This window comes from Opisthocomus hoazin, chromosome 6 (assembly GCF_030867145.1).
Source record: "Opisthocomus hoazin isolate bOpiHoa1 chromosome 6, bOpiHoa1.hap1, whole genome shotgun sequence".
Taxonomy (NCBI): Eukaryota; Metazoa; Chordata; class Aves; order Opisthocomiformes; family Opisthocomidae; genus Opisthocomus; species Opisthocomus hoazin.
Window position 1 is genome coordinate 23,104,656 of NC_134419.1, and position 26,037 is coordinate 23,130,692.

At 38.2% G+C, this 26,037-nt stretch overlaps 1 protein-coding gene across 9 annotated transcripts in view; it reads right to left on the reverse strand.

Annotated features, from left to right (window-relative positions):
- Window positions 1-2,906: 2,906 nt before the first annotated feature.
- Window positions 2,907-26,037, reverse strand: part of NTNG1 (netrin G1) — a 178,359-nt gene continuing 155,228 nt past the window's right edge. For 8 of the 9 annotated variants that reach the window (XM_075422244.1, XM_075422246.1, XM_075422247.1 and 5 more), the window contains one exon: window positions 2,907-4,792. In XM_075422244.1, coding sequence (XP_075278359.1) covers window positions 4,566-4,792 — 227 coding nt within the window. In that variant the 3' untranslated portion in view covers window positions 2,907-4,565. The remainder of the gene's footprint in view (window positions 4,793-26,037) is intronic. The other variant, XM_075422253.1, reaches the window with a different exon arrangement.

Consider the following 26,037-nt stretch of genomic DNA (forward strand, 5'->3'; position numbering starts at 1 on the left):
GTAACTAGGCTGTCACTTTTCTTCTACTGACTGCCATGAAACTCTGATTCAGTGCACTTCCGTGATGTGATCTTTATCCTGGTCCATCTGAAAAATATTAGCTAGCAATGTATGCAGGAATTCAACCCTGAAGCCTTTACAATCTGTTTAGGTCTACAGATTGCATAACATTCGTCTTCTCTGTGTTCTTTGAGGCTATAGCATTTCTTGAGCAGTATTTTGTCATGTATATGTTTGAGTCTGTATAGATAGTGATGGCCAGAAAAACAATGAAGGGAAACATACGCTTTGGACTGCAATTTTATCTATTGCATATTGTGGCAAAAATGGTGTTTTGGTGAACATACTGTACTGGTGATGAACTTCCATTTCATTTCATGAAATTCACCATGTGGTGCAAAATGCTGCTGTTCTGCTTGTTTGTTTTGTATACACTTCTTGCATCCTCCTCTTTCTGATACTGTATGATAGTGGGAAAGGTATTAATTTGGTTAATATAAAATTTCTGATTTATAATGCCAGATCTGCATTTGGTTGATAAATGTATGCATCCATAAATAATTAAACTTACAGTTTTTCTTCTGAATAAATTGATTAAAACTATGTCTTGATATTTACATCTGTAACTTTGCATTTGCACAGGCAAACATGAAGACTGGGCTGGAGGCTGGCTGAAAATCTGGTCTTGCATATTCTATGAAAAATTTTACTCAAATTTCTCACAGGTGAATAAACTGCATGCACAGATGAATCTAGTTAATTCAATGGTTTAATAAACCTGGAATCCCAATGAGGCTATAACAAATCCCCCTGGCATCTTGGAGTTATGACAAAGATGTATAAAATTATATGCAAGCAGAAGAGCTCTTTCTAAACTTGAGGAGTCTTTTGCACATTTTTTTTTTTATTCTGTTCACTTCATGAAATAACTTCTTATCTGTGGCTCAGTCATGATAAAGTATTAAATCAATTATTGTTTGAGGGCAATATCTGGGGTCAATTTGTGTCTGACTAGATTTTTCATCCTTTGGATAGTTTGTTTGTGAAACACTTATGCAGCACTAAGACAGATGCCTCTCTCTTATGGTCCCTTTGAGAAAGATGGCTAGGTTGAACTGAAAATTTCTGCAGCTCCCTTGTCAGGGAGCAGCACCTTTTCATAAGCTGCCCCATTTTCAGATGTTAAGCATTAGAACTAATTCTCTAGTTAGAAACACAGGAACTGCAAGCTGACTATGACTCATTGATTTAGCAAAACAACCCGAACTAATATAACTCCATAAATTTAATTATGAATGCTAGGTTTAAGGTCATTGTACTTTGAACTATAATCTGGTCAACTAAGCAGTGTGAAGCCTGGTAAGTTCTGGGATATTAAACCTTACAGGAAAGAAATATCATATAGGAAATAATAATTTTGTAGTAGGTTTCTTTTGCTGCGTTTTGATACAAAACCAAAATCCTAGATTAGTGATCGTGTTGCTCTTGTTATTTGTTCAGTATCAGGTATGAGGCATTCAGAGGGATAGGATACCCACTCAAATAAACCTAGAATATGTTGGAAGGGGTAGATGTTTTCAGATGAAAAATAAAGCAGATACTGCAACTACATGTTATCATGGAAAGCTTAAACCATTTCTTCAGGTAAAGTTCTCTGTTGTTCTTTACAGCTTCTGAAATGGGGAATAGGCTCTACCTTCATTTTCCACTGAATTAAATAAAAAAGCAGGTAAAGCAATGCTGAGTGATATAAATCTCCTTCTTTCTCAAATATGCACCTGTAATTTTACAAATATACTTGGAATACAGTACCAGAAATATATATTCAAAATTTTCAATTAGTGAAGTTCTGTGGAGTTCAGAGTTAAAAATAATGAAGCTGAAGAAAAGCATGATTGATAAGAAAACTTTCCACTGGATGTACTCCTGTATAAAACTGTAATTTTATTAATAGGTAAGAGCAGATAAAATGCATGAAATGGTAGCTAAATATGTGGAAAGCCATATACTCTGGTTTAGAAGATCATAAGTATATGAAATTGGAATGCAGCTGAATTGATTGTGATCTGATATTCATTATACTTCAGCACTGCTGACAGAATCCTTTCTAACCAAATGTGCATAACATGCTTTCTTAGCACTTTCACAAAGCCTTGAGTTTATAATGATAATTAAAATGCATCTTTTCCAATAATTGCACAATCTGAATTTAGTCTGTGCTAATAAGTTTTAAGAAAACTTAAATTCCACATTTTAATACCAGAAATCCATTTAATTATAGGTAATCTCCTGCTCTGCATGTCACCTGTATTAGCATTTATATTCCTCATTGAGTCTGCAACATAATTTTCTGTTTATTGTCGGGAACATCCATCTAATATGTACCTGCAATCTCATGTAGGCCATGGCTGGCAACCAGCAAAGATCTTAATTTGTCTTTGCCTTATGTAGCCTACCGAAAGAGTGGCAGTGTGAACAGCAAATGTTCTGTATGAAAGACCAAAGTGACAGCATGAACCAGCCTGTTGTCTTCATCATCATCATCATCATCTTCATAGAGTTCTTTTAGAAATGAAGACCTGATTTGCCTACCTATTTCTGGAGGCTGGGTACTGGCTTGCAAAGCTTGTTTCCTCAGTGGAAAGAACTTGTCCAAGAAAGCAGTGCGCTAAATTCTGCTCTTTTCACCGTTTGGAAGAGGCAGCCAGGTAGAACTAATTTCTCTCAGGAATTTTTCTTTTGCTGATTGTTTTCCATACTAGGCTATTATGTTGGTAAAATATTTACAGCCATTATAATGAAAATTGCCAGGAAATGAATTCACACAGTCTTGTTACCTTTTGATTCCCCCCCCCCCCCCCCCCCTCTCAGGGCTTTGAAACACTGCTGTGGTTTTGGCTTGCCTCTTGCTATCCTTTTCTGTCACACTCAGTAATTGGCCTAATAAAAGGTAGAAACAAGAATTTATTAGGCCTTGGGAAATACTTGAAACAAACTTTATTTGCTGGAGCAGCACTTTTTAACTACTTGCTGCTTGTATATTTTGACATTCCTTCTAAATAATAAATTTGACTTTATTAAAAGTTAAATCTTGGCTTTTTTGTGATTGCTGCTATTTTTGCAGTTTCTTAGACACACTAATACATATATAAACATATAATTTCAATTAAGCTTTTGGAGAAACAATATAAGCTGTGATTATGTCAACTTCATTACTGCCAAAATCATCAACAATTGTATGACTTAAAGACTGGCTTCTTTAATACTTTGTAAATTAGTCTTGGAATAATTTCTGTGATGAACTGAGAGAACAAAGATGAGAACTATTCAGCTTTTCATCCGTTGTCCAAGCTTGGCATTTGATGAAATCTTCCCCAAACAAATGATGTCCCTTACCTTTAAAATTTTGAAAAAATAATAACAGTAGTAAAAATAAAACCAGGTTCGATTGTTATGATGTAATTTCCACTGTTGAATCTGTTTGTCTTCCACATTCTAGGTGGTAACAAAATTTGTTTGTTTTCTAAAAAGGCCTTAAGAAATAGTAATACGTCATCCTGGAACTATTTATGCAGTAATTTTTATTCTTTGAAATCTTCCAGTGTTAAAGCAACAAGAAAACATTTAGAATGTCCTTTGGTGGAATCTTATTACACTCGCTATATATGTAAACTGATATTCTTTGATGCCAGCACGTTGCCCATACAGAGAAATCTCTGCACAATTAAATGAAAGGAAAAAGAAAAGGACTAAATAAAAAGTAATATTTTTCTCTTATGTGATTAGAATTAAATACATTAACAAATTGTCTGGTAACACAAATAGGCAATAATACAAAAAATCTACATTGTACATTATTTCAAGAAAAATAACTTCATTTGAATACAAAAGGATAAATACACTTTGTCCTATAGCCACTCTTGTACAGTAGGTGAACACAGCATCTTACTGATGCAGTGCTGCTAAGGTATACAAGGATATGACTGGCTTGAGTTTTATTGAGGGGGGCTGTTACACATGTGCATCACTAACATCAGACAAAGAAATCTTTCAACCAACAAGGGTTACAGAGCAACGTTCACTAAAGCACAAGTTGGAAAGGATTCGGGGACTGAAGCAGGCCAATATGGCAGCTTTTACAGATTTCCTTATACCCACAATGCACTGACAGCAAAGAATGCCTTTATTTGGTCGGTCCACACACTGGGCGGAGGTACAGTAGCGCACCGTATAGGAGTAGCAAATGTTTTTTATATTCTCTTCCCATTCTGAGTGCTGTCAAAGCCGTTTCAGTCCCGTGTAAGCTTTGCAACTAGCACTGCTTTGACAGAATAGGCAGCTGCTAACTTGTCTCCAGTCAGAGGTGTACAGTCTTGACTCGGAGCCCTGTCCGTAACTGATTAATATGGCTTAGTTCAGTTAGGCCTTCTTAGTTTGTATGTGGTTATTTTTTCTCTCTTTTTTTCATTTTTAAATTTCAGTAGCAAATGCTTGAATTTTCTTTGTTTTCGTGTGGCACATTCATTTGAAGCAGTCTGAATGTGATGCTATCAACCATATGGAGTCTAGCATGTGCAGAGTCCAGCTGCTCCTAGTAGAGCAGTCAGCAGTAATAGAGGCCCTTGTGATATTGCACCCTGGCCGGAGTTCTGGCTGCAGCCTCCTGCATCCCTTTCACACTTCAACTTCTCGCATAAAATACCAGTGTAAGCTGGAGGGCACTGGCACCGTATGTTGTTGATGCATGTTCCTCCATTCTGGCAATGCAGTAGTTCATTGTCACATACGTTTGCTGCAAGATAACAGGGGAGGGAGGGAAAGAAAAGCAGAATAAATATAAGTTCGTGTACAGGATAAACTTGGCACTAAAACCGTAATTAAAACACCACCTCCCCTGTCTTCCTGAGACATGTAAACAGGGGATGTGGTTTTTTAAACACTTCAAGTTTAAATGCTTTGTTTAATTTGGTATGGTCTCTCTCTTTTTTTAGGCTGTAGTCTTGGAGAACCATCTAATTCACTTCAGACCACTGACTACAATCATATTAATTAGTGAATTAATATTAATATTAATAATGATAGAATATTAATAGCTGCCTTGTGCCAGTGTCTGCAGTTTTACAGTTACTAGTTGAGCTGGAACTGTAGGTGAGTGCCTTATTATTTGAAAAGGGCAATATATCTACAGCTTTTGGAAAGCATGAACAGGAGTTAAAAATGCAACATGACTTTGCTGAAGTAAAAAGATTTGTATGAGAAGACAGGGTTTTATAATCAAGAACTGCATGTATTAATGACCTGAAAAATTACACAAAAAAGATAAGGCAAACACAGTCAGGAAATTCAGCGTGCCATTTGATGGGGATTATATGGTATATACATATGGAAATAAAAGATAATGTTATTTCCATTACAGATCAAATATTTCTTCTTAATTAGATTTGCTGCTTTGGTACAAGAGTAACTGGCATCTTAAAACTGTCTTAGATATTGTAGCCTGATATAATAACTTCACAAGTCAGATTTGGCAGCTTTACTTTGCATTACTTAATATGAATAGAAATATTTCACTGGGTAAATATGTAGAGATATGAGGAACATACTACTTAGATTTGTCAATCTGTGTTTTGTTCCAAATGATATCACTAGTGTAATATATGCTACATTACAGCTTTCTCTTCCATAGGAGTGGTGATTTTTAGTAGACACCTTGCACCTACTATCTAGGCAGAACATAACAGTAAAAATTTTGCCTCAGAGAATTAGAGAAAAGATTATTTGGCTTAGAAGCAGGCTCAACATTATATCCTGTTTATGCATACCTTAGCCTGGAAATACACTAAATAATTCAGAATAGGGAAAATATTGTTAATTTTACTTTAAACACTTCTATTCTTTGCTACAAAAAAGTACGGTTTTATAAATGTTAATTTACTTATTTTTAAAAGTAACCCAAATATTATAAGAACTAAAAGCGAAACAGTCCAGGTTCTTAAGTGATGCAATTCTACATAAATCTGCACAATTTTGTGCACCTGTGACCTTACTAGTAATCTTATCTGTCCTGGCTTTCTTTCAGAAAAATCATTTTCTCTCTCTAGAACGACTCTCTGACAACTGCTTTCTAATGTTCTGCATCCAAGTGGGCCAAATAATGATGCAGTGTAATAGAAACTCATAGATGCAATTGAGAGAGAACAGTTAAATAATTTTTTTCAGCAATTCCTTTAGCAATCAAAGTTTTTTACTAAGAGCTATGGATTTAACATTGTTGTCCAGTTTCTGAATTGTGATGTCAAAATTTGAATATTAAGGTACACAATTAACATGTATTATTGATGACAGCCATATGTCTGAATTTTAATATTCTATATATACATTACAAAAAATAGTGTTCATGTTATGTACAAGGAACAGTAAATCACCACCAAATAAATGTGATGAGATTAACAACTCAGAAAAATATGGTAACAGGATGAAAAAATGAACTGTATTTTAAAAGTCAATATTTGAGTTACATCTCCTATAACTGAGGCTATGTATCTTTAAATATGACTTTATTATTCATATTCTATATATTTAGCAATATCAATATGCAAAATCAAAATACTTTATCTGATGGTACAGCTACTGAATCCACTTGTTCTGGACTACTCATTGCTAGGATGCTTCCTACAGTTCAGGCAATGAAAGCGGTGAAATATCTGTGCCATCAGTACTGACCATTGTTTCCCTTGAACAACTGAGTGGAAATAAACAGTTAATTAAACACCCCTTCTTAAACAGCAGATGAGATATTTCACTTCATGTTTGGCCCTGAATATATTATCCACATTTTCCTAAGTATTCAGTAAACTAAATTTATTTTCCAATAGCTTTCCTGTTTTCAAACTTATTTTGACAACTATAGCCTGTTACTTTCAGAGGCCATCAGCCCAGCTTCTGATCTGTAGTTATGGATTGCCAGCTATGTGTGGCTGAAGTGGCGTTTTGCTACCTGCTAGATGTTCTGCCTGATGATACACTCATGCAGGCTGCTATCAAATGCCTTTAATCATTGCTGTCTACAAATTCTGGATACAATTTCTCATTAGAAAGCTTTTTTAAAACTGCTTAAAGAAGAGATGGATCAATGACCATGGGACGACATACACAGCACCAAGCTTGCTGGCATCAAATGGGAACCAACTTTCTCAAAGGGTGAAGAGGATCTTTGCCCAGGAGCTCACGGGGCTCATTGACAGGGCTTTAAACTAGAGGTGAAGGGGGAAGGGGAACCTATCAGGCTTGCCAGCGACAGGCTAGGGGAGGATACACAATGGTTAAAGGGATGGGGGGCTAGTAGGAGCCATCAACCCGTTACCCAGCAGCATGCCAGGGACACTGCAGCAATGTGGAAGTCTTGCAGAAGGGAGCTGGAGGTGCCTGAGGTATCAAGTGCCAACAAGAAAATACCCATGAAACACCTCAAGGGAAAAAAGGGGTGCTCTGCTATGAAGGTAACGAGGCTGACAGCTCAGATGAAATGCCTCTATACAAACGCACGCAGCATGGGAAACAAACAGGAGGAGTTGGAAGCAATCGTGCTGCTGGAAAGCTATGACCTGATTGCCATCATGGAAACTTGGTGGGATGAATCCCACGACTGAAATGTAGCTCTTGATGGCTACAGGCTGTTCAGAAGTGACAGGCGAGGAAGGAGGGGCGGGAGTGTTGCCCTTTACATCAAGAAAACACTACAGAGTGAAGAGCTGTCCCTGAAGAGTAGCCATGAGCAGGTCGAAAGCTTATGGGTAAGAATCAGAGAGAGAGGCAACAAAGGGAACCTAGTGGTTGGTGTCTACTACAGGCCGCCAGATCAAGAGGAGCCGATAGACGAAGCGTTCTTCCCCCAACTCCAGGAGGCTTCGTGCTTGCAGACTCTCGTCCTACTGGGGGACTTCAACCACCCCGACATCTGCTGGAAAAGCAACACGGCAAGCTGTAGGCAATCCAGCAGGTTCCTAGAACGCATTGAGGACAACTTCTTAAGCCAGGTAATAAGCAACCCTACCCGAGGGGATGCGATACTTAGACCTGATGGTCACCAATGCAAGTGAGCTCGTTGGGGATGTCAAGATCGGAGACAGCCTGGGCTGCAGTGACCACGCGCTGGTGGAACTAACACTACTGAGGGAAATGGGAATAACGAAGAGCATAGTCAGGACCCTAAATTGTAGGAGGGCAAATTTCCAGCTCTTCAAGGAGATAGTCAGAAGGACTCCCTGGGAAACGGTCCTCAGGGACAGGGGAACAGAACAGAGCTGGCAGGTCTTTAAGGATGTATTCCACAGAGCGCAAGAGCTCTCGATCCCCAAGTGTAAGAAGTTGGGCAGAGAAGGGAAGAGACTGGGATGGCTGAGACAAGAGATGCTGGTCAAACTAAGGAAGAAGAGGGGACTGCACAGGCAGTGGAAGCAGGGACTGGCTTCCTGGGAAGAGTATAAGGAAGCTGCCCCGTTGTGTAGGGATGGGGTCAGGAAGGCCAAGGCACAGCTGGAGCTGACTTGGCAAGGGATGCGAAAAATAACAAGAAGGGCTTCTACAGGTATGTCAGCCGGAAAAAGATGGTCAAAGAAAGCGTACCCCAGCTCATGAGCGAGACCGGCAAACTGGTAACAGCAGATGAGGAGAAAGCTGAGGTACTCAACAACTTTTTTGCCTCAGTCTTCACTGGCAACCTCTCTCCTCACCCCTCCCGAGTCGATGGATGGCATGAAGGAGACCAGGAGGGTAAAATCCCTCCAGCTGTAAGGGAAGACCAGGTTCGGGACCTCCTGAGGAACCTAAACATACAGAAGTCCATGGGACCTGATGAGAAGCATCCCAGAGTCTTGAGGGAACTGGCTGATGTAGTTGCCAAGCCACTCTCCATGATATTTGAAATGTCATTGCGGTCAGGGGAAGTCCCCAGTGACTGGAAAAAGGGAAACATTGTGCCCCTTTTCAAAAAGGGTAGAAAGGGAGACGCTGGGCACTACTGACCTGTCAGCCTCACCTCTGTGCCTGGGAAGATCATGGAACAGATCCTCCTAGAAGATATGCTAAGGCACATGGAGGCCAGGGAGGTGATTCGAGACAGCCAGCATGGCTTCACCAAGGGCAAGTCCTGCCTCACCAACCTAGTGGCTTTCTATGATGGTGTAACAACAAGAGTGGACAAGGGAAAACCAATGGACGTCATCTATCTGGATTTTTGTAAAGCCTTTGACACGGTCCCCCACAACATCCTTCTCTCTCAATTGGAGGGCCATGGATTTGGTGGGTGGACTGTTCAGTGGATAAGGAATTGGTTGGATGGTCGCAGCCAAAGGGTAGTGGTCAACGGCTCAATGTCCGGATGGAGACCAGTGACGAGTGGAGTCTCTCAGGGGTCCGTACTGGGACCAGTGCTGTTCAATATATTTATCAATGACATGGACAGCGACATTGAGTGTACCCTCAGCAAGTTTGCAGATGACACCAAGCTGAGTGGTACGTTTGAGACACCAGAAGGACGGGATGCCATCCAGAGGGACCTGGACAAGCTGGAGAGGTGGGCCTGTGTGAACCTCATGAGGTTCAACAAGGCCAAGTGCAAGGTCCTACACCTGGGTTGGGGTAATCCCTGCTATCAATACAGGCTGGGGTGTGAAAGGATCGAGAGCAGCCCTGCCGAGAGGGACCTGGGGGTACTGATAGACGAAAGGCCGGACATGAGCCAGCAATGTGCGCTGGCAGCCCAGAGGGCCAACTGTGTCCTGGGCTGCATCAAGAGAAGTGTGGCCAAGCAGGTCGAGAGAGGTGATTCTGTCCCTCTACTCTGCTCTGGTGAGACCTCACCTGGAGTACTGCATTCAACTCTGGAGCCCTCAGCACAAGAAGGACATGGAGCTGTTGGAGCGGGTCCAAAGGAGGGCTACAAAAATGATCCGAGGGCTGGAGCACCTCTCCTATGAGGACAGGCTGAGAGAGTTGGGCTTGTTCAGCCTGGAGAAGAGAAGGCTGCGGGGAGACCTGATTGCAGCCTTTCAGTACTTAAAGGGAGCCTATAGGAAAGATGGGGACAATCTTTTTAGTAGAGACAGCAGTGACAGGACGAGCGGTAATGGTTTTAAACTAAAACAGGGTAGGTTTAGGCTGGATATGAGGAAGAAATTCTTTACAATGAGGGTTGTGAAACACTGGAACGGGTTGCCCAGAGAGGTAGTGGACGCCCCATCCCTGGAAACATTCAAGACCAGGTTGGACAGGGCTCTGAGCAACCTGATCTAGTTAGTGGTGTCCCTGCTTGCTGCGGGGGGGTTGGACTAGATGACCTCTAGGGGTCCCTTCTGACCCAAAACTTTCTATGATTCTATGATCAAAAGCTTCTCCTTTGTTTTTCTTGCATGCCTTTAAAATTTTGCCCACAGAAATGCATTAAAGTAAAACCATGTAGATTTCAATGGTCTCAGCAAACTACATTGTAGCTGAAAATTCTTGAGTTGTTAAGCTTGTATTGTCACAGCTTTCTTTTCCTTAGTTTCATCCTTGTAGTTCTTTCTCTTGCACACACACATGTACAAGCATAAGTGTATCATGTAGATAGCAACTGTGGTGATTCAGAAGCTAAATGAAAATTTTGAAAATGTTATGAAATCCTCTTATTTATTTTGTGCCAATTTTGTTTTAATTTTATTCTGACAAACTCTAATACCATTTCCACATTTCTAAAAGCATAGTCAGGATTACTTTTAAAACTTTAATATTAGGTAATTATATTTATTCAGTTTAAGAATTGCATTAGCTATAGCTAATGAGTTTAGCACATCAGCATAAAGAAAAGTACTTTCAGTGGAATTTAAAACAAAATTTATGCCTTAAACAAAAGTAGCTGACGTGCTGCCAAGACCAGAGCAAGGCAAGTATATTAATTGTTGTTGTGAAAAATAACAATGTTTCTACTGTTAACACAGTATTTTGCTAGTCACTATTTCAGAAGTGACTCTAGGCTTTACTCGGAGAAGGCAGTGACCTGGGAGCTGCTGAGCAGGGCAGGAAGGGCCAGGACCTTGCAGACCCCTTGCTCTGTGGTGAAGCTCAAGCAGAGCTGCTGCAGCTGGTGCTGGTGGGTGAACGTAGGGCTGGTGGAGCCCCAGCATGTGCCTGGCCCTTGGCCTTTTTGCTTCCCCCGAGCAGCAGGAGCAGTGAGCCTGGCAATATAGGGTTTTCCTGCCCATTGTAACCCTCCTACCTTCTGCTACCTACCATGCCCTTGCCCCTTCTTATACTCCAAGCAGTGAAATGTTGCTGAGAGGTGTTGAACCAGATCTGCTTTATCTTCATCATTAAAAGTAATAATAATGCAAAGTTAGTTTGAATTAATCTGAAATGAATCAGGTATCAAGTTCTCATCAAAGAATGAAACATGGAGATGTGATGCAAGTAAAAGAACTAATTCTGTAGTAATCACACATGACTATTAAGACTTGTGTGGCTGAACTAGTTGTAGGTTTGCTGGCAGATTCTCATCATTGATTAGAAGACAGGACATAAATTGATCAGTTAAACAAAACAGAGATATCTGATTTGCTCTGGAGAGCTTTGCAGAACTTTTGGGGGGAATATTTCTGAGCAGAGTATCCAGATCTGTGCTACTGTGGGAAGTGAAATGTTTAAAGTAAAACAAAGGAAAATTTTAAAAGTTATTTTCATAATTCAATTTACAATCCATGCAATGGTCTGATTATGGGATCCTTAAAACACTATACTAAGGACACAGAAAAAAGCGACATGTAAAAGTAGATAGCTATCAGAAGCTTCTCAGTCCTTGGGACAAGCCCGCCCCCTTCCAAACCAACAAACCCCTGCAATTAATAAGAGATGTTGTTATTTTTGAATTAAAATGTAAATATCTTCTCCAAAGTAATCATTAATAAAATATTGAAGCCTCTTTTTTAGGATAAGACCTCTATGAATGATGATGAAAGATGCCTTGCCACAAGTTGCAAAATATTCTTGATTTGTAATTTCAATTTATTACAGTTTATTACATTTGGAAATGGAATAAAAAAGGAAAACAAGGGGAAAATGTCCAGTCTTTCAACCAGCTCAAGCAGTTCAAGGGGTAAGTGATGTGCTAGTGTTTCACAGAATTTATATTGCATGCTTAATGAAATGTATTGAGAGTATCATAGTTTGACAAATGTCTAATGTTGTCTTAAATATTCAAGTCTGAATAATACAATGAAAACTTCTGAGTATGTCCGAAACTCAACTTTAATACCTTTGCAGCTTCTTAAAAGAAAAAAGATAAATATGGCTGATTTCAGTTCTGAAGCAGCAACGTAAGACACTGTAACGCAAACGTAAGTCTTGTTCTCTTCGATCTGGAGGGCGACCTCAGGCACAGCATTGTGCTGTTGACATATGTTCTTTCCAGTTGCTGTGTCTGGGCAGCTTAAGAGCATATGCACAGGGCTTTTGGTCTGCCTACTGCTCAGACAGAAAAACAATACGATATTGGACTTAAACACAATTTCTTTTAGCCTCCCGTCTTTCCTGAAGGCCATCCAAGAGTGGACAAAATACATTTTGTACCTTTCTTTGTGCTACCTTAACTTTTGTACAGCTTGCCTACAGTAACATCTTATTCAGGTGGGTCAGACACATGAATATGAGAAAGCACAGGCTATTGATTTAAGAAATGAATATAGTCAAAAGGACACCTTTTTTGCTGGGATAGGTGGTGTTCACTTTCTGCATCAAAATCTGGATTTCCTATAAAATTTTCATTGTTTGTGAGAACAGTATAAAAACCATTAATGATAAAGTCACAGAAAGAAAACTTTTTATTAGAGGTCCTTACTTCCTTTCTTGATTTCTGAAGTCTTTCATTTCAAGCAATGTTTTGTATGTTCTCTCCCATTGCTATTTTTCTTCAGTGTGCTCTTTTTGTGGTATCATTTGGTACAGCCTTCTCTCTCCCTCTCTCTCTTTTTAAAACCACCTCTTCACTTTTCTCCTTTTTGTCTCCCACATCATAAGTATTATAGTCCCTGGACAGTTTGGTGGGTTGACAGCTGTGAATATATTAGAAAACATTTTGGTCTATTCTAAAGCACTGATGCCAGCTTTGACCCTACTTGTGCTGCAGTGAATTTTCCATAGTGTTCATCAGTATTTTGTGTGAATAGCACTACTGAAATCATGAGAATTTTTTGACCTTGGATTCCACCTATTGTTTGTAACTTTGAAAGCATGCAGGTCTAGTGGCTGAAGAAATTATTCTTGGTTGTTTTTTCTCTAATGCATCTGTTTCCTTGGTACTTCTTATCTAGTAAAGAATGTTACTTGAATTCGTTTATGAGGAAGTTTTCGGCACACATGCTAACAGAATGTTCTCTCAGCATAAGAAGTGAGTAAAAAACCAAGCATAGTGAAACCCACGTTTTCAGTAATGATGTTGATAGGTAGCTTCGATATATGCAGTGGTTGTCTATATACAGAGCTGTGAACAGCACATTGAAATGCCATGAAAAAATTAGGTTTCTTCTCACTGCATAAAGAAGTTCAGTAAATTGAGGCCAAGCACAAGCAATTTCTTGTCAAACACAGAATTAGTTCCTATGAATACTATAAAGATTCTGTAACTAACAGGCATTATTATCTAAAAATGTGATCATTTAATCAATAAATGGTAAAAACAATCACAGAATATAAAAGAAATTGCAACAAATGAGGAAGCTTGTGTGTATGCCTAATAAGATACATATAGCAAACATGCACAAGAAAACCTCTGCAGTCGTGAAGGCATTAGTAATGTTTTCCCCACAATTTGTCAGATTGACACTAATGGAACTGGGGAATGCAAAACACTTAGTATCATTCAAATGCAAAGGTTTAAAATTGTTTCCGGTTCTATCAGAGTAGAAGTGACCACAATCAAAATATTTTCAAATTGCCAGAGTTAGCAACAACAAATTATTTCCATTATTTTGAAACAATCCTAAAAATACAATATATACTTGTTATGTGTTAAAGATCGCTTTGTGGAGCTCCACTGACTCATGTGATTTCACCCATATAAAGTAAATATTAGGAATGAAGACATAAGGGCATGGAGAAAACTTCCAAATAGTCAGGCAGCTTCTGAAAGTTTACAACTATTGCATAGCACATGACAAAACCTCAAATTTTTATAACTTAAGTGTCTTATTCAATTAAATATCCAGTGGCTAATAACTGACTTGGAGGTCTTGTCATTTAGATTTCTCCTCCTCCCTGTTTCCCATTTAGATCTACTGTTAGATTTTTATTAGAATTTACTGCTACCAGTTACAGTTACTGCCAAATAGTTTTAAAATATTTTGCTACCATGAATACACGTGTCAGTGTTGATCAGACGACTTCAGTGGTTTTAATACCCGATACAAAAAAACAGCTATTGTTCTTTTAAATTCATAAGGACTTGTTTTTTGAAGTGACACTAATTTAGCATCTGCTGTAATAGGATCAGTAAAACTATCTTAGGATACTGTCAAATCAAGACAAGGTAGATGCTTTGATAGCATGAAAGGAAAACTAGTTTGTGCTTATCTACCGAGGCATATTCATTGTTAAGACAAAATAAATCAGCGTAGATAAGTATAAGCCTAAAGCACATCTTACTATGTCTAAATTATGGTCACAAAATGACAAACATTAATACAAAGATCTCTGGTGCAAAGTTGAAACAATGTTGTGATTAATTATATTGTCAACAATACGGAGAAATAAACATTGACCAAGTGCGAGTCCTTTCTAAGGGCAGACATCTCCATCTTGGCTTGTCTTAGATATGCCCGTTAGAGGCACAATTGAAATGATGCTTGATTTTTTTATCAAATCAGTTTTATGAAGTTATCAGGGAGTAAATGAATAGGTGGGTAATGGAGGTACTGTGTTTGCTGAAAATTTCTGGTAGAATTTTTAGGTTGTTTGCCTACATGTAATGTCTGTCCTTTCTGCACTTCAAAGCTAAGCCAGTTTTAATCAAATTGCAGCAAAAGTCTTCAGAGTTTCGACAAGAAGATGCAGCTACTATGCAGAGTTCTCCCCAGTGCACAGCCACAGAATGCATGGTTCCTCTCTCCTGTAAATAGGTACCAATTTGTCCTGGCATCCACATGGTAAGCTTAGTTAATTATATTTCACTACTGAAAGTGCAAAATCTTCTACAGAATCAATTTTATTTTAACCATGGTAGAAGGATAGCAGAGGTAGAAAGTTACTCTATTTCACAGGTTGTATCTGTGCTTTCTCATTTTCTATCTGTATTCTTGATCTAAAATCCTTGGGTTTAATTAATATAAGATAATGAGAAGAAATACATCAAATCTGTCAAAAGGACAAGGGGGAGAACAGAATTTTGGAATTGATGCTCTTGCATGATAGAGAAGCCATAGTAGCTTTGGCAGAAACAACAGAAGATTGCTCGTTAAAATGGCTGAAAACAAATCCAGTTCTAAGAATTATGGCTGAAATAATATCTTCCCATCCTCATTTCAAGAAATGATTGATTAACCTTTCAGTTTTCTGATTTTGATGGTTGCACTTTTATATTTCTCCAAAAGAGGATGATATCCAAACTGGGGGAAAAAAATCCACATTCTTTTTATTGCTTTTTCTTCTGGACGAGCACCACTGAATTGGTATGATCCTCATCATATTTAGGATAATCTCAGGAGAGCAATAAGCTATATCATAGCTTTAGTTGCTCAAAAGGGACTACATACCTCTCTCATTCATATTCCACTTACAAAGCTGTAAAGGTGCAGTGCCATTATTTCTATCTTCCTGCAGATAAATGAACACTCTTACATGATCTGTCTTCTCTTCCCGTAACTAGGAAGAGAAGCAATTGTAACTACAGGGTATTTTTTTTTGTCTAGTGCCAATAGCAAGGTCAGGCTTTGGTTGTAACTAATACCAGTAAAAACCTGGCCACGCATAAAAACTCCTTAGATACAGAAGATTAAGTGGTCGTCAAAAGGCCTCATGAACAGTTGGAGGGTGGGATTTGGCTCCCTAAATAGAAGCAGCTACTGCCAACTGAGGTGCATTGCTTCCCTGCCTGCCTTCGATGTCTGCCCTGACCCAGTGCAGCTGTGCACAAACACTGGCCACAGCTCTGGTGGAAACCCCAAAGTTGTGAGCAAGAGCTGTGAAAAGCCTCATCTGAGGCCTCCACTCAGGCACCCTCTGCCCACCAGCCTGGGAGTGCATTTGGTCCTGGTCCTTGCTCGAGTGGCCTGGTGGGCTTGGCCTATCCTGGCCTTGCATGTATGAGCCCCTGGTGTGACCCCAGACCTGCCTCGGCCCTAGAGGCTTCTCTGGCAGTCTGCAAGGCTGCTACCGACGCCACTACTGCCACCGGAGCTGCTCGGCTTGCCTGGCTTGGGTGATGCGGGAGGGACCCTGTGCTGCGGAGCTCCCTGCCCTGCCCTGCTGCCCACCCATCCCTCTTCCCCCGCACCAGTCCCCTCCTGGTCCTGACTTGCTGTCTCCCTGTGGAACCACCAGCTGCCATAGCTCCTTGGCAGTGGCACTAGACACCTATGGTCAGGCAGTTCAGTCCTATCCAAAAAGCTAACAGGATGGCTTTGCCTGAATAGCAGTATTTTCAGCTTCATGTACAGCAACAGTATTTCCTTAAAAGTTCCCAAGAACTATTAAACAGAACTGCAACAAGTATCGCTTTTACAAAAAGGCAGAAGAAAGCCCGGAGAGCAAAACAAAGCAGCAGCATGCAAAGGTCAGCAATTCAAATACATGATTATGAATTATGTAAAAGGCTGAATGTTTCTGCATCCTTAGCTGCTAGGGTGTTTGACTTGCAATAATATTTTGGACACAAAAGAATGCAAATAATTTCTCTTTGCTTACAAAGACAAAAGTTTGTCTTCCTGCTATTCTTCCCAATGAATGCTGCATTGAAGAACTGCAAAACTGATTAAATGGTCCTACAGACTTATTATTTGGCAGCAAAACTAGAGAAGATATTCATAACTGATTAGAATTATTCTAGTAATTATTTTCCTAAAATTTTTTAGGGAAGGGGAGAGAAAGAGAGAATATGTTGGTGGCTTCTAATAATAATATTAATTCCATAATAGTACTAATCTGAGGACAAATATTGGATGTATTGGTATTCCTCAAAACATCTGCATGGCCCTGGATACTGAAGTTCACAGACAAAACTTAAAATGATTTCAGAGAGCCTGCTGAGTAAGAACTTTAAGATTAAATTGTAATCTTAATTGTAATCTTATGTTATTTAATGACAGTATTTAAAAAAATTTATACTCTCCTAATTTTTCGCTTCCCAAATATATGATGTGTTTGTGCATATGTGTGTACTTTCTGGCAATCTGAGCAAAAGTGGTCATGACAAGTTTGATAAAGAAGTGGAGTCTAATGAGTTGTTAGAAGTTTTTATTGCCCAAAGCAGCATAGCTATTGTAGCTTAATAACGTATGTTCTGTTTCTGGTGTTAAAAAAGAGCTAAATTTTAATAATCAGTTTAGTATCACTCAGATGGAGTAAGACTGGTTCTGCAAGTTTTATTTTACAACACTTGCTGTGTACAGCAAACATTGTGTAGAACAATTCTTTGAATTCAAAGTAATAATTTTGCATTGTAATGGCTAGTTTTTTAAAGCAGACTTAGTTGTATTTATTTTTATGCAGATTATATTCATGTCAAGTTAAATTTTGAACACTGCTATTCTAAATTTATTTGTGATCTAAAATAATTTGAATGTTGCCAACTTTCTTCTTGCTACTTTGGCTTAAAGCCAATTGCATGCAGCATTTTGAAAAATTAGTAAAAATATCTACCGGAAATACATGTTACGATCAACTTCTAAACTACATAAAATAACATTTTTAATGGAAATATCAGCAATCTTTAATTACACTATCCTAAAAATCAAAGATGGAAAAAGAAGTGGAATGGGTACGTAACTAAAAAAAGGCAGTCACACTAATGTAAATGTGACTTATAATCAGCTGTGTTACATTGACCACAAGTAAAGGTAAAGCCAAGTTTATATGTCATTATGTATTCCTATTGTGTGCATTTTTCAAAACAAAGAGATTTAAGATACCAGGATAATACTCTACTATAGGAGACCAAAACACCAATGTGCAAAGTAAATGGTGTAGAATCTCTCAGGAGATGAACATTCAGAGTTTATGTGAACATTAGTTACAATGCAAAGGTAAAGGTGAAACATTTACATAGTTCCTACAAAACATATTAAATGTAAGGGATATTTTTTTTTTTGTTAAAGCAACAATGCTGGGAATCAGGAGATCTTCCTTCTGATTCTACATTGACTTATTGTTTTGAATGTGGATGAAATGCGTCAGAGTGCTTTTGCTGAGCTAGCTCTAGAACGGGGATAAAAACACTGCCCTGCAGGTCTCTCAGAGCTCTTCACAGTAAGAGCTGTTATTGCCAGTGAACAATGGAGAAGTTGATGCCAAGGAAAGTCAAATGATTTGCCGTTATTAACAAAAGAAGCAAACCAACACGTCCTGTGAATTCCAGCTCTATTTACTAGATTGCACTGTTTATTAGCCAAATGCAACAGCAGAACTGATTGTTGTTTCCAAGGGATTTTGGAGACTCTCAGCTATAAAAAGGATTATAAACTCTAAAGTTTAAAAAAGGAATATGCAATCTTGTCCGTTTAAGTGTCATATGCAATTGCATAAAATGCTTATATATTCTGACAATGAGAAATACCAATGTCATGTATGTACCTCCTTCTAATCTCATCAGTCAGAACTTTAGCAGCTTCATAGTTGTACGGCATTCATATGGGACCAAACTATTCTCTGATATATCAGAAACATGGTAAAGATTTGCAAATGTTTATCCCCTCTGCTTTATCTTGGCCTTTAAATATATTATCTGTTATTGTCTATTTTTAATTATTACATTAAAATTAAAAAATGACACTTAACAGTGGATGATTCTTATATCATAATTCCTTTCTGAGATATACTGAATGATAATATGCTCTCCTGTAAGTGGGGTTTTAACTGGTGTAATGCTTTACTTTCCAACTCTTTTCATCAGAGTATCAGTAAGATGACTCAAACAGCTGGCATGTAGCACTCTATAAAAACGAGATCTAAGAAATTAATGTATAAAAGAATTAAAGCTATTAGATGCTTCATGATAGTTTTCATCAACAATATTTATTGCTACACACAGACTTGCTCTAGGTATCATTGTATGTTTATCTTCATGACAGAGTAGCCATTAGATGGGAAAATATAGATAATAGATGCTCACTTTACAACACAGTCCTCTTGAAGCACACTAGTTTTTCTGCAATGTGCTACGCAGGTGTAACCAATGTGATGGACATAGCCATTGTTTTAGCTGAAAACGCTTTTTAAACTGACTTATAATATTACATCGTTCAGCAAAAAAGTCCAAAACATGCTCACACCAAAACACAAAATAACTGTCTTTGTTTATCTAATTATATTGCCTCTTAACAAAATTTCAAAGGCTCTGATTATTTGTCTTTTCAAAAGTGATATTTTGATAAGTACGCAGTTAGAATTCATAATTCATTATTACACATTAACCAATACAGATAAAGCCTGCATACAGGCAACCTACATATTTTTCACAATATTATTATGCAGGCTACTACTAATAAGTTATTGCATTAATAACAGGATTGCACTAATCTCACTTTGTCAACTCTACAGTTTTGCTATGATGTAGAAAACATCTGAATAACAATAGACCTGGCTTAGACTTAGAAAGAGAGCACTAAACATATCTTTCTTTGGGTTAATGTCTGAAAAGTTCTTTCTACATGCATATGAACTAAAGGTAATGCCTCTAAACATGGATGTTGAGCTTGCTTACTATGACAAAATGTTAAGATAATTCAGAATACTAAAAAGTTCAGAGGTAAGACTCTCATGACTAAGCACTCTTTCCCTCTGTGCTTTATATGGTTCTTGCATTACTTTTGACATGCTAATTAAACATAATTATATTTCTGTTTTTCAATCCTGATGCACAAAGGTGTTAAAATTTAATTATTAGTGAAGACTGAATAACCTGAGATCCTCAAGGAACAGATAACTGCAAAATATTATTTCATTTCCAAGTACTTGCTTTATTTTATTTAAAATTACTTCCTCCAATTTTTAGATTGTCTAGTCATGCCAGAGTTGAAAAACAAAAAAGATATCTCCATTAACCTAGACAAAATAAATTCCTTTATAATCAGTGTGTTATATATTTCTAAAGGTATATTGTATCAATACCCTTGATGATGAAAAGAAATCATTGTGTTGCTCGAAAAGTTTTACACTTGCACATAAGACTGAAAAGCTGAGATGGTCCTTTTTTCATGCTCCAGAGGAGCTGTGCAGAGAACAATGTTACAAATTCGTATACTCACCTTTGGTTTGGAGAAGGAAGGGTCACACAAAATTATCAAATTGCGTGCTCAATTTTTATTAAAACACACTTCTAGAATGTTGTATATTCTTCTAAAAAATAATCTCTGGGTATATTTTAAAACATAATGTCCATTTCTTTGTAGAACTCTCAGAGAAAATGGAAACAGATTTCTGCTACATAGAATTTGGATGATGAATTATCTCCTGACAAGTTTACCCCTTTGGGTCCAGTCCGGTCCTCTGCCCCCAGCCATCCCCCCCTTGCACACCGCTACCTTACATAACCTGAATCCTCAACTGCTATCACATGCTTGTCCTTCTCTTTCAGCAGTCTTGGCAGCAATGGCAATGGAAACCTAACTTCTCTGATCACAACTCCTCCAGAACTGTGTATTCCTTTACATTGCCTCCTATGGTGGGAGCTGGTGTCTGCCGCATGTCAGTGCAGAGTGCCAGCTGATGGGTGGATGTGATATTGGAGGACGAGAAAAGGTTGTAATTCCAGGTAGGATTACTTTTGGTAGGGCTGGTCTCTGCCTGGACCCTTCTGAGGGGTCAAACACTGAAGATAAACACCAAGCCTCCTCCTGCTCCATGAACCCACATGGCAAGCATGGCTAGCCAGCACGTAAGGCCAACTTCTGCACAGACATGCTATCTTGGGCAGCAGATACTCCAGCGTGGTTCCTGCTCAGGTTTGAAACACAGGCCCAGTGAAGTGAGAGCATGAGAGGAGTGTAAAATGCAAAGGTTTTATGCGGCCTGCATGACACAGCATTTCTTAAGTGGTAACCTGGCAGATCTGAGTGGGATGATGGTTTTCTGAAGACTGCACGAAAGCTATAGAATGAGTAGCTGTTAAGTTAAAAGAGAAAGACAAATGCTAAAGGGAAGTGGTTGGAATTGGAACAGAGGGGTTTGGGACAAAGCCAGGATGGGTGGGAGGAGGTGAGGGAGGTGCTCAACACATCTGAGCTGGCTGTTTTGTATTTGCAAAGCAAGTCAAGGTCTTCTAAGGGTGCAGGGCAGTGTGGGGTGCAGTATCATCGCTAAGTTGTCATGTTGCCACTGAATAAAAGAGAAGATATAACTGGAGTACACTTCTCTAAGCATCTTTTCAGCTGTTTTTTAAATCGATAATGGTTTTGTATGAACTAGCAAAGCTTTCAGTTCATGGCAGACAAATTATAGCAGTATATGGCTTTATTCTGATTGGTGGTGTAAATCTTGACCCAAATTTTCAAACTTTTGCAGAAGTTATGCTGCATGCATGCAAACTTTCATGTTTCTCCCAAGTTGTGTACCAAATGCCATGTGTGCGTATGTAATTTGAGGCATTCCAAAACATCTACCTCAATTTCTGAGACATTTGTGTTGCAATACACTCTTGTAATCTGTCTGTAAAGATATGTGGAATAGGATGCTTTTTCTGAGAACTGAAGCCTCCTTGCAGAGAGCTGGACTTTGCTGCATAATGTTAACATAATGGGGCTGATTTAAGGATGTTATGTTTGCCTTTAGTATGAATTTCCTTGCACTAATGGCCCCAGTGTAACTCTCATTGTGGGATTCTCCTGTTCTTGAAATCAGTAGGAAGTAAGCCCACTTTCTGAACCCTGTGAGACTAACTTGTTCTCCTTGGACGCTAGTCAGTGCTTACTGCCTCACTATCAAAATGCAGCTTCAGCTCTTTAAAGAAAGAGCTACATGTGGTGAAACCCTCTTTACTCTCCTTGGAAATGAAATTCTAAACTCTTCAAAGTAAAAGTCCTATTTCAAGGTTCCTCTGGCTTAAAAGGGAAGTTCATTTCCCATTTAAAGTATGTATAACACTCAGACCTCAGTGATGCAGCATCTCACTAACAGAACACCCTGCGGAATTGTCTCCTATGGACAGCTGTTTCTCTACTGAGGACACTGGAGGCTCTTGTTCCTCCTGCACCTGTCAGCATATATGGGGACAGGTTAATGTATGTGGGTAACAAGGCTGGTAGCTCTTTTGATTGTAGCCCTTTGTATCCTTGTCCTATAGCTGCCTGGTGCTATTTCTTAAGGCTCAAGGGACAGTTCCTCCTCCAAAGAGATTATAGCTGCTCTCCTTATAACCTAGCAGTTTTGAAGTGCAAGAGTAGATTCTTGAGTCCATTGGAAAAGCTTTCAAATTTAAGCAGGATATAGAGTAAGAGCAGGGGCTAGCACACAGGTGTCATAGAAAGATACAGGTGTCTTTGTGTTTGGCTGTTCAGAGATGCTCAGTATACAGCTCAGCCACCAGCTCCATAAGCTGGAGCAATATTTTGATTTATCCACAGACAAATTTTGGTATGCTTTATTCTTTGTACATCTGGAAAATACATAGGGTTTCATAAATATCTGAAAAGTGTGAAAGATTTGGAAAGTTACTCCACTCAGTCTCTAGGAACGAGATGAAGTCATCTGCAAACAGCAGTACAAATCAAAATATTGTCTCTAGATTCAGCCAGTGGCATCAATGCAATTGTTATTACATGGTTTTCCACTTCCATCTGAACAAACAGATAGTCACTGGAAAGAAAAGAACAGCATACAAAGAAGTACTTGTCCAAGCTGTAGTTATAAAAAGACAAAATAGTTTTGGGCATAATGCTTTAATCATTGTGGATCCCAGCTGTATATTGAAATCAGTCATGTTGATGAATGCAGCCTCTTTAATATAATTATTTCAAGATGATTTCAGTTATAAGTAATCTTCCACAGACATTGATTACCAACAACTGAATTACAATCAAAGTCTCTTTCCCCTTCTCTGTAGAAATCTTTAAACTTCCAGCACTGTCACATCTTTCTCTTCTCACCTGATGATTACAGGTAAAAGTTTTATTAAGAATTTAATTATTCTCTTTAGAAGCCAAGATAATTATAACAGGCTTGACTTGGCTTCCATTAAAAGTCTCTTTTAATGATTTTGTCATTAACTGTAGTCCAATGTGAGAGAAGAACAGTTTGTAATCAACAAAATCATATCCCAAAATTGTGCAGGGATGGAAGAAATTGAAAGAACAATATCATTAATATTTTACAGAACATCATGGCACTTTTGTATGGGTTATCACTCCCCTCTAAATATATACCAGCTGAATCCTGTAAAGTTGTATTCACTTTCATAGTCATTATTTGTATGAATAGCTTGAACAAAATTTGTGCCATAAAGAGTAGTAGTTAAAGATCTGACAAAAAGCTGGACTGACATTTATAAGATCAAGCTTTTGTTCCTGATGTCATCATACCCATGTTCCTTGTCAAAATGTTTACTTGCATGCTTAACTTTAAGACTAATGCGAAGTTACTGGAAGGGTTAGTACATGTCTCAAGGGTATGGGTCTAGGGGAAGAGGAGATGATGATGTAGGCACTTATTAGATAGAAATGCAAGGAGAAGCTAAAGGGTCAGAATGCTTGCTGATGATTTGGGGAGCTGGTCCTATTAGAGATGCAGAGTAAAGTGAGTATGCAAAAAAACGACTACTATTTAAAAGGATTTTTATAAAAATTTCATCATTAGCAGCAGAGTAAAAGAAAACTTTATAAAAAATACATTTACAAACAGTAAAGAAAAATGTTGAAATTATGAAGAAATAAAGGAATAAAGAAAAGAGTACAGATTCTTAGAATTTAGCTATAAGAACATCCTACAGTACCAAGAAATGATTGAGCAATGTACTAAAGCTATAAAAATCAGCAATAAATTTTTTTTTCTAAACACATCAGAAGCAGAAACTTTCTAGGAAGTCTTTAGGGCAAAAAAATGATGTATAAGATAGGGAAGGGAAAAATTGACAAAGTATTAACTATGGAAGCGCTTTAGGAGGTTACCAGGCTACTGCCTATGTTGATGGGGGCATGCTCTGGAGGTGTGTCTCAAAGTTTATACAAACCATTCTTTAAAAAAGGAAGATAATCTGTTGCATCAGATCACCAGAGGCAAATAATATTGATCCAAGATTTTGGAAAAATGCAGAAAAAAATTTCTGATTCTTACCTGTGACTTTACTAAATTAATTGCCAGGACAGGCCTGATTAAGTATAAGAAGGGACTATGGCAGATGTGATTTTTATTATCATATAAGGAGATTGAAAGGAACTAAAGACTAGCAAGTAAAATTTCTGCAGTAAGCAAATTGATGGAAATTGTAATAAAGAATAGAATTAACTGACAGATGAATGAGCATGATGAGCACAGAAGAGTGAACTTTTTGTAGAGGGAAATAATGGTGTACAAACCTATTAGATGATGTTTCTAAGGAATCAGTAGGCATATGGATGCAAATGATGAAGCTGATAATGCATCTGAATCTCCAAAAAGTATTTCACAAGATCTCTCAGCAGTGTTTTTCAAATAAACCAATATGAGAGTTTTTGGGCTTTTTTTCATGGAATAATCATGGACTGAATAATAGGAAACAGGGTAAGAATAAATTTCAATAAATACTCAGTCCTGTAAAGACTGTTTCAGGACTTCTACATGCTGAATTGTGGTAGAAAAGTGAGTGAATAATAATGTAATAAAGTTTGCTCATAGTACAAAAGTATTGTGGCTGTAAAGACCTTCAGAAGAATTTCTAAGGTGCTGGGTGACAGCACAATAAAATGGTAGATGAAATTCAGTGTTCAAGAGTAACGCACCCTTGTAGATACTTGTCTTTTACCATTTAGGAAAGAGACCTTAAGAGTAGTTCAGGGTATTTTATTGAAAACGTTGACTTAATGCTCTTCATCAGTCAAAAAGGCAAATAGATTCTTGAATTTTTGAGGAAAGGAAAGGAAAAAAAGAATGAAACTGAAAACAACACGTCACCATATAACTTCATGATGCGCCCATCTCTTGAATGCTGCATGAAGTCCTGCATATTAAAAAGGTATGTAGTACTACAAAAAAAGGAGAATAAAGGGTGATCATAGATATAAGCAGTTCCTGTAAAAGGAGAGATTAAATAGATTAGGTTTCTTCAGCATAAGAAAGGGAAGCTAGATTGAAGGAAAATAGACATCTATGAAATCAGAAATGTTATGGAAAAGGTGAATTGGAAATGATTATTCATTTATTCTTATTACCTCTTCCTCCCAAGAACTAGGTAGTACCAAATGAAATTGTCAGCCAGCCAGTTAAATCAAAGATACTATTATTATCACACTTTGCATAACTGTGAACATGTGCCCAGGACATTTGGATAACCAAAGTATGAATGTCTCAAGAAGTGATTAGGGAAATTAGTGAATGAAAGGCTCATTGAGACCAGCTGAACATGAAGATAATGATGAACTCTTTGGCTAAGAAAACCCATAAGCTGTGGCCTCCTAGGGTTTGGATGCCTGTGCTGAATGAAACACCACTCAAGCCCACTACTTTCAAATAGAGGACACTAGGGTAAATGATCCCTGGTCTAACTCAGTACAGCCTTTCTAATTTTCTAGTGTAAGATATTCCATTGTCTATAAGGACAGAAGCATGAAGATAAACACTTGACTCACAGGTGTGAAAGGTTTTGAAGACCAGCTCTAAAACAGGCTAGGTAAA